General features: G+C 53.6%; 1 protein-coding gene across 3 annotated transcripts in view; it reads left to right on the forward strand.

Annotated features, from left to right (window-relative positions):
- Positions 1-8,666, forward strand: part of ANKRD16 (ankyrin repeat domain 16) — a 25,784-nt gene extending 17,118 nt beyond the window's left edge. For all 3 annotated transcript variants that reach the window (XM_032207426.1, XM_032207424.1, XM_032207425.1), the window contains exons 3-8: positions 46-266; positions 2,791-2,833; positions 3,858-3,966; positions 4,841-5,002; positions 7,228-7,306; positions 8,212-8,666. In XM_032207426.1, the coding sequence (XP_032063317.1) occupies positions 46-266; positions 2,791-2,833; positions 3,858-3,966; positions 4,841-5,002; positions 7,228-7,306; positions 8,212-8,372 (775 nt within the window). In that variant the 3' untranslated portion in view covers positions 8,373-8,666. The remainder of the gene's footprint in view (positions 1-45; positions 267-2,790; positions 2,834-3,857; positions 3,967-4,840; positions 5,003-7,227; positions 7,307-8,211) is intronic.
- Positions 8,667-9,182: the final 516 nt, after the last annotated feature.

Genomic DNA, 9,182 nt, shown 5'->3' on the forward strand with positions numbered 1-9,182 from the left:
TACAGCGCTCCCTCTCCCATTTTAATCCCCTCTCCTCTCGTTTAGGACTCCCTTAATGATGGCCTGCACCAGGCAGAACCTGGAGGTGATCAAAGCCCTCGTGGAGCACGGAGCCAACCCGCTGCTGAAGAACAAGGACGGCTGGAACTGCTTCCACATCGCCAGCCGGGAGGGCCACGGGCAGGTCCTGAGCTACCTGCTGGCTGCCTCCCCGAGCAGCTGGGACACGGAGAGCACGACCAGGAGAACTCCTCTGCACACAGCAGGTGAGGGGAGGGAATGGGCTGGAGAACACAAAGCTGCTCTTATTTCCATCCCTGTTTAGCGTTGGGAAGCAGAGGGAGCCTGTCTTGGTGCAAAAAGATGGAGAAATAGTAAAATTACCGACGTTAAATGGAGGTGAGGTTAGTGGTGGGCTCTGGGTGCTCACTGCTCTGAGCTTCTGTTGGCTAGCAGCGCCCTGCTACGTCCGGGCAGGGTTTTACCTTGGGACAGATGCTCATTTTAGCTGCTCTGAGATAGAAAAATAGCAGGAACAACTAAGCTGAAGGTTTCTTAACGATGTGGCAGCTCGTGAGGTTCCAGGCTCGTGAAATTTGTGAGGTTCGTGAGGCTCACGGGTCCTCGATTCCCATTCCACTGCCTTTTGCTTGTCCCCAAAGCACGTTTTTATGCTAAATAACAGCTCTGGTACCTTGGGAGGGCTGCATCCAGGCCAGGAGCATTTCGTGGCCACCCTCCCTCTGTGACAGACCTTTGGATTTGGTTTGTGGCCTCCTGCCTCGTTCATTCCATCGCGATCTGAGCTCAGGGCAGCGCTGCTCGAAGCTGTGGCTGCCTAAATTCATCTCCCAAGGACTGAAACAAGGATTGACTCTGTAATTGGTGCTGTAATTAATCCGCTGAGGCACGTTGGTTGCCCTTTGGTTGTCGTTCCCATTCCATCTCCAGCCCTCAGCAGCCACCCGGCGGTGACAGTCCCAGCCCTCGGGCACCGGCTGCACCTTCAGTCCTTGGGTTCAACCCAGGCATGAAAAATGGCTGGTTTGTTGTCTGATATTTTGTGCGGGGTGGTAAAAAGCAGCTTGGCTGAGGGAGAAATAGGAAATCCTCGCTTTATCTGCATTTTCTCCTCTCCCTGCTCCATCCCAATCCCTCTGTCCCCATGCCTGCAGCAGCAGGCCGGGTACATGGCCCCTCTCCGCCCTATTTCTTGGGCTGGGGATTTGGGGCTGGGATCAGGAGCAGGCTGAGGAGCCTCCTGGGGAACACCTGGAGCTTCAAGTCCTTCCTGCTCACAGCATTTGGGCTGTGAGGGTGCAGGGGGCAGCAGTGTGATGCCACCTGGAGGTATCTCCACCCCTCCGCTTGACTTTCCCCAGGATTTGCAGGATTTGGGTGGCTTTCCAGTCGCCTTTAGCCCCAGAACCATCCTTTAATGGAGCAGCAGGAAGGGCTGGAGCTCCTCAAACCTCTGCCCTCAGCTTAATTTTAACCCGAGATCGCTCTGGAGGCTGCACAGCCCAGAAGAGGGCACGGACGAGGGCCGGAGGCGATGCTGGAGCTGCCAGGGGAAATCACGTCAGCCCCTCTGTGAATTTCCATCCCCGGGTGTGGAGATGAGCGTGTTAACCCGTGACCAGTCCAGCTGGCTTCCTGGCACGCTTCTCCCTGCCTAGATGCCGGGTCATTTTCTCCCCAATTTTTCCCTCTGCTCGATTCCTCGGGCTTTGCTGCTTCATATATCCGTAGCCCGAGGCAAGAGAGCGGGGGAGATGTGACGAGAGGAAGCGGAGCGCTGCTGGATCCCAGCACTGCAGCTTTCTCTCCTCTCCCTTGCTGCTAAAGGATGTAATCGCGTCGCTTGGGTGGCTTTTGTTTTGTGTTTTTGTTTTTTTTTCCAGACAGCTTGGGTGTTTTAAAGCCTCCATTTCAGAAATCCTTTTCACAGTGCAGCTCTGCTGAGATCAGGGAGGATGGGAACCCTCACCGGGCTCCCGAGGAGCATCTCTTGTGCTGCCACATCTGAAGGTTACTGCTGCGAGCACGCGTTTGCCAGGGGCTCTTCCTCTGTTGCATGGAGTAAATCACCTGATGTTGCAGCTCTGAGCTTGGCTGGATTATTTTTTCCCCTGCAATTTATTTCATTTGTTTTGCAAAATGACCTGCAGGGGGAAAAAAAAAAAAAAAAAGCAAAAAAAAACATTAAAGCTGTCCGCTCATTGCCATAATATGATTTTTTTTTAAAAAAAAGAGGAAGATTTCAGCGTGTGATGCTCAGATCCTCCCCCACTGTTGTTGTTTCTCCTCCGAGCTGCGGTCTCGCCGAGGATGCTTCATTAGGATGACGAGATGGGAGCGATGGGGGGGCTGAGGAAGGGGGGTGGGCAAAGCCGTGGGGCTGTTCGGCAGCTCCCGGCTTTGTGTTCTCTCTGCTTCTCCCAGATTTCTCTTCAGGGATTAACGAACCCTTAGCGAGACACGATCTTTGTGTCAGCTTAATTACACGTGCACTCTGACGCGGGCAGTCTGCAGGTGGAGGCAGACAGCGCTTTTATGCCTGCCTTTTCCCTGCTTCGTTTTCCATTTCCCTATCGGAACAGGGGAAAGAGAGGCTGGAGCCCTGGAGGCGATGCTTTAATTACAAACAGAAATCAGCAGCTTTCCCCGCGAAGCCTCCTGGACCTCCTCCCTGCACCACGAAGGGTCAGAAACGTGATGATATTCCCCCGTAGGTGGCTGGCGGCGTGAAAACACACGTTACCAGCAGTTCCTCTCTCTCTTTTGCAGCGATGCACGGCTGTCGGGACGCGGTGGAGCTGCTCCTGGAGCGGTAAGCGGCCTTCCTCCAGCTCTGAAGGAAGCTCTGCCTCTCCTCTCTTCCCCTGCCTGGCTTCCAGTGCCAGCCACCCGGCCACAAAGGGCGTTTCTGCGCTCGAAGCCCAGCTGCACAGCTGCTCCCCAAGCTGGCTCCGTTTCCTCCTGGGTTTTTCACGGCTGCTGCCGGGTCTTTCCGCCGAGCCTGCTCCCCGGCGGGGCTCAGACAGCCTCAGACCTCGTGGTGACATAAAGCCCTGCTTACATAACTCAGCTCTTCCTCCGTGCTGATTCATTCCCGTTGCCTCCGACGTGTCCGAGGCCCTGCGTTAAGAGAAAAGCTTCCTGGCAGCTCGCTCTGGGCGTGCAGCTCCTCCAGGCTTTATTTCCAGGCTGTGGCTCCTGGGAGACCGCTGTGGAGTGGCTTTAAACGAGCCCGTGCCCCACTCCTCCTGAGCCTGGTGCTTTCCTAACCCAATTTGCCTGCTGCCAGAGCTGGAGCAGCTTTTCCTGAGCATCACAGCACCCGTTAGCCTACCCTACTCATCCTAGCCTGGGTAATTCATGTTTGTGCTTGGCCCAGCATCAACGTAGCCCTGCGATTCGAGCCAGGCTTTCCATTTTAATTCACTCCTCTCTCATTTCAGCAGAGCTCTAACCTCGGTGAGACCTGCAGGCTTTGATTTTGATTTTATTTTATTTTTTTTGTGTGCGTGGCACTGCTTTGTGAGGTTTTCCCCTCCGCCAGCGCGAGGTCTGTGCACACCTTGCTCCTCCCAGACCCATCTGTTCGGGGAAATGGAAATGATCTGCAGAGCCCGAGCGAGCTGCAGCAGCTGAGTACCAGGTCTCTCAGCCCCAAATCCCCAGCAGGCCCGTGCCCCAGGCTGTAAAACACCGAGGAAGGTTTATGTGTGGCCTTTGGGGTGGCTTTTTATCTTTTTCTGGTGCTCTGCTGCCCCGCCAACACGAAGAAACTGGGCCAGGATGGATTTTAGAACCACCGCTGATTCTACCCTCGCTTTTGCCTTCTCTCCCAGGTGTGGGTACGAGCCGGACAGCAGGGACAATTGTGGAGTCACTCCCTTCATGGACGCTCTCCAGCACGGGCACGTCCACATTGCCCGGCTGCTCCTGGAAAAACACGGGGTAGGTGCCAAAAAACCTCGCCTCCCTCCTCCAGGAGGAGCTGAAGCTGCCAGGACAGGCAGGCAGCTCGTAACCAAATCCTAACAAACCGATTCAGGCAAATTCCCGTGGAGGTGAATGCCTCTCCTTTGCACCAGCTCCATTGGTTCTTGGACCAGAACAGCAAAGAGCAGACCAGGAGCACAATTTCCAAGAGAAGGAAACGTGGAAGCACATTTTTCAAGGTCATAAAGTGGTGGGTGTGAGCCCCGTGCATCAACACAGAGCAGCAGAGACATCTTGATGCCCAGGTTGTGTTTGAGTGTGTAACTAGGTGTTAATTTCAGGAGATGCTTTGGCCCTCATCTTTGCTCCTGTGGTCCTTACAGGACAAAGCGTTTGCTTACATTTTTAGTCTCACACCTTAGACAATGAAGACAGAATAGATTATTTGATTTCCTCGTTTGGAGCCCTGGCTCACAGCCACAGAGCCGGCGCTGGAAGCACTAATGGCAGCATAAAATGGCACTAAAACTTTCTAGGTTTTATAAAAACCTCGAGTCATGCCGAGAGGCTGGAAGATAGCCTCTAAGATGAGCTCGCCGGGTATCACTTCTGTTACCCGACCTGGCTTTGTGTCTTTGTGGCCGCGTTCAGAGACTTGTGGAAGAGATTTCACGAGGTTCTTCACCCTTCTCCCTCTCTCTACCTGTGTCCAAATTCTCCTCTGCCACCACGGAGGCTGGAGATGGGTCGTTTCGTGCTGCTTTAATGAACTGAAACCCAACGTATGTGCTTTAACTGAAGAGAGTCACCAGATATGAGACTGATGACTCTCCCTGAAGGTTTACCCAGGCTGTTCATCGCTTCCTCCTCCTCCTCCCCTCTCTTTCAGGCCTGTCCCACAGCCGTGGATGCTCTGGGAGCTCAGGCTCTGCACCGGGCGGCCGTCACGGCGCAGGACGGAGCCATTCGGTTCCTGGTGGCTGAGCTGGGCATCGACGTCAACGAAAGAGCAACAGCCCTGCAGCTCACAGCACTGCACTACGCAGCCAAGGTCAGTCTCCTCTCCTCCTGCTTCCTCTGCACGGTCTTCGCCACTCGGTGCACTACCTAAAACGGGCCAGTTTAGGTATTTCCACTGATGGAGGATTCACATTCCTGCCTCATCCTCTGTCACAGGCTGCTCCTGGCCACTCCCGTGCCCTGTTTGGTGTTTTTTAGACCCTCAGTAAGTGTGGCCAGCTGTCCCTACAGATGTCTGAGCTGTTTTTTCACCACAAATCCTGCTGGTGACTGCGCTGAGGGCTGGCAAACCATCCCTCCTGGCACGTGCAGTGGAGCAGAGGCGGGCGGCAGCAGGGCACGGTTCCCTTTGCCACTTGACCCACATCTCTGGTGAGAGTTACTCTTCCGATCTGTCCCCCTTTGGACCAAAATGTGGTGCTTGGAGGGAGTCCACCCTGCTCATTAATGGGAGCTGGAGGTGTGAACAGCTCACGAGAGAGGAGAGCTCTTCACCAGCGTCTTCTCCCTCGCAGGAGTGGATGAAACACTGCTCAGATTTTTTCTCCTCTTCCTTCCGTCCCACTAATTTGGGTCCTGGTGGCTCGGAAGCTGGACTCTGTGCCAGCAGCTTGCTGTGCAGAGAGAAAAAAAAAAAAAAAAAAGGGCTGATGAGCTGAGAGCCAGCACCTGTTTGTCCCCGGAGGTCAAATTCACTTTGCCCATGGCCAGATGTGAGAAAAGAGACGTGGAGAGGAGGAGGGAGCTCTCGGTGCTTATCAGTGTCCTTCACACTGGAGCTGTTTTTGAATTCCAGTCGGAGCTGTTTGAGTTTTCGCCTCCTCTTGTCTCGTGCCCGTGCAGGGAGCTTGGCTCTGGGTCCCTCAACGCTCCCAGGGGATCGGAGGGGATCCCAAAATCCTCCCTGCTGACCAAGAATCCCCCTGGTTGCTCTCTGCCCGAGATGAGGTGAGGCACAAACCTCCCTGCTCAGCCTCAGGCACGTTAAAACCTCACCAGCCCTAACGTGCAGCACTCAGGGGTCTGCAGTGGGAACGAAGCAGCATCCCCGTGCCTCAATCCTACAAAAGCATCAATGGCACTTACCGCCAGGGCTGGCAACAGCATTCTCCTCCAGCAGGCCCCAGCCGGGGCGTTTGCTGGCTCCCACAAAGGAAACCTTTCTCCCAGCTTCCCCTCCTCATGCTCCGAGCGACCACGCTGAAAGCCCTTCTGGTTGCCAAGGGTACGTTTAACAGCGAGGCTTTTTTTTGGGGACTGTAACGTGCCTTGGAGAAGCTCCCAGCTCTGTTCTGGGGAGAAACCGATGGGTTTCTCTCCCTTCCCGAGGCTCGGTGTCACTTCATGTTTACGGCGTTGTTTGTTTGGCTGGCGGGGTTTCTTTTTTTTCCTCCCTTTTTCTTATTCCTTCGCGTTTATAAATGCATGAAAACGCTTTCTGCTCCGTTTGCTGCCAAGGCTGCGGCAGCCGAAGCAGCTCCCGGCTCCAGAGGGGGGGGTGCGCATGGGAGCCTCGAGCAGGGGGCAAGGAGATCCTACAACAATGGGGGAAGGAGCGGGTGGGGAGCTAAAAATACGGGCTTTCCATTCTCACACCACGTGATAAAAGCTAATTCATTGCATCGAAGAAGGAATCACAAAATGAGGCACATTATTTAGAGGGAGAGGGTTTATTTCAGGAGAGGTGTGAGGGCTGCGTCGTGTTTTCCCCCTGAAGCTTTTAAATTTAGCGACTGGCAGAGAAAAAGAGGGGACACGGTGGGTCCTGTCAACAAAGCACGCAGCTCGATGCTGATGTTTCCTCGTTTTAACTCGCAATTAGTAAAGTTAAGTCAGGGCTCCGCAGCCAGCTGAAGTTAAAAGCAGTTTAATTACGTTACTGGAGGGGAGGAGAGGAAAAGGTGGGATCGGCTGACAAATTAGGGTGCTAATTTGCTATTAAGGAACATCTTTAGGTCTTGTCATGGGGTAATTTGTTCATTAACTCCTCCGTAGCCACTGGCGGAGGGAAAACCTTTCGGGGACACAATCCTCCTCCCAGGCCCGGGCTGTAACATCACCACATGACACAGCCCCGCGCCGTAGCAGGATTTTAAGCACTGCTGGTCTTAATTCACCGCTTTTAATTCCAAAATCTTATTCAAAGTTTGCTCCTGGGATGCCTCTGGGTCAAAACTGCTGGCAGGGGCGCGCGCGGATCCGCTGAGCAAGGGCTGGTGGTGCCAGACCGATAACCCCCTGTGCTCCCCCCTGCAGGAAGGACACACGGACACCATCCAGACGCTGCTGTCCCTCGGTGCTGACCTTGAGGCGAAGGACAGGAAGGGTCGCTCCGGTAAGCTGCTTGCTCACCCCCTGCATCACAGCACGAGGAACTCCAGAGCTCAGCGGGGAGGCCAGCTGCATGTATGCAAATGGCTCTTGGTGCAGCCTGACATGTCAAAACCCCTTTTTTTTTTATTTTTTCTCTTTTTTTTTTCAAAAAGGCTCTCATTCTACCGGCCTTTCTGATGTCTGTGTGTTTGAGCCTGCTGTGTTGGGGCCTTCCCCTTGCGGGAAGAAATTACAACGCTCATCTGGGCTTTTCTCTGCCCGGCTGCTTATTTTGCATGAAGCTCTGATCTCTCTGATATCTCAAAATATCAGTCAAAAATCAAAATTCAGTCGAAACGAGGCAGTCCAGGGCTGGCGGGGTGGGCAGCCAAATATCACCACCCGATCTCTTAAGCTTGATCAAAGTGCCTGGGAATGGTTCGTGAGCAAATAGTAGCGGAGCTCGAAGGTAAATACAGTTGCCATAGCGATGCGGCGAGCTGGCATTCCCGCGGTGAGACGATGAGGTGTCTCTTGCATCAGCATCTCTCTCAAAAAAAAAAAGAAAAAAAAAAAAAGTGTATACACACGGTTTCGGCCATTGCCAAAATTGGCAACTTCCCCAGCCTTCAGTTTGGTTAACAACACGCCTCGGTGGTGAGCGGGAGCAGCCTTGCATCTCTCCCTCCACCCCCTCAGAGTAAATTCGAGCTTTGCTGGCCTCCCTCCGCCCCCTCAGAGCGTAAATTGGAGCTCTGCAGCGGGTCCTGACCCCCCTTCAGCATCACAATTTTGCCCCTGAGCAGGATTAGGCCCGGAGAACAAGGCTGGAACACGCACACGAGGTCATTTCCCTCCCTGCTCGCCTCCAAACTGAATTTGGTGGCCTCTCGGTTCCTTCTTGATATCTTTTTTCCCCCCTAACAGCCCTACACGTGGCGTGTGGTGGACAACACGCGGCCGCCGCGCGGATCCTGCTCGGTGCCGGGCTGCGGGACAGCCCGGATGGTTCAGGCACCTTGGCACGTGAGCTGGCGAGAAAGCCCGAAATCATCCAGGTTTTCCAAGAAAAAGACGTCAGCGCGTGAGGAGAAAAAAGAAAAAGGAAGAAAAGGGAAAGAAAAGCCTTTAATTTCAGCGTGGTTCGTTAGCTGTCGCTTAATGACTGCTCTGACTGAGCCCGTGTACGATGATGCTGGGATTTTTGGCCAAGGGGTGAGAGGAGAAACCACTCTTGGACATCCTGAAGGATGAGATCACACCTGGGTCATTTTTACAGCCCTTAGGGATGCGTTCTCTGCAAATCTGTTGCGCTGCTGTAAGTGATCAGAGGGAAAAAGGGGTAAAAAGAGGGAAAAAGAGGGGAAAAAAGAGGGAAAAAGAAGGAAAAGGAGGGATTTGTTATTCCAATTCCTCCTGCTGCTTCCCACCAGCAAGGAAACAACCTTTCTCTTTGAAAAGCAGAAGGAAATGGCTTCAGATTTAATGTAGCCGCTCAGTTTTGGTTTGGAACACACAAAAATAGGAGCTACTGTAGCTGCTGGGCTGGTTTGTATCTACCTGGACTTCAAAACGGGGTTTTGTAGGGAAACAAAGCCTGCGCGGGATGTCAACATGTAACAAGGGATTGTATCGGCAGCTCCGCTGCCCGCAGGTGATGAAGCGGCTCTAAAAAATAAAAATAAAGCTGGCCCTGGGTGAGAAAAATCGCTTTTACAGGAAAAAAAATGTCACGGGGGGCTGGGAGGAGGGGGAGAAGCAGAGCTCGGGGCTGTCCCTAGGCTTTTTGGGGCACGTCTCAGGGCCAGCCTTTCCCTGGTGTTTTTCTCTGAAATAAAGGAGATTTTTCACCACCGGGGAGGCTTTTGTGCCCTTGAGAAGTTGGATTTTTTGCTGTC

This window comes from Aythya fuligula, chromosome 1 (assembly GCF_009819795.1).
Source record: "Aythya fuligula isolate bAytFul2 chromosome 1, bAytFul2.pri, whole genome shotgun sequence".
Lineage (NCBI taxonomy): Eukaryota > Metazoa > Chordata > Aves > Anseriformes > Anatidae > Aythya > Aythya fuligula.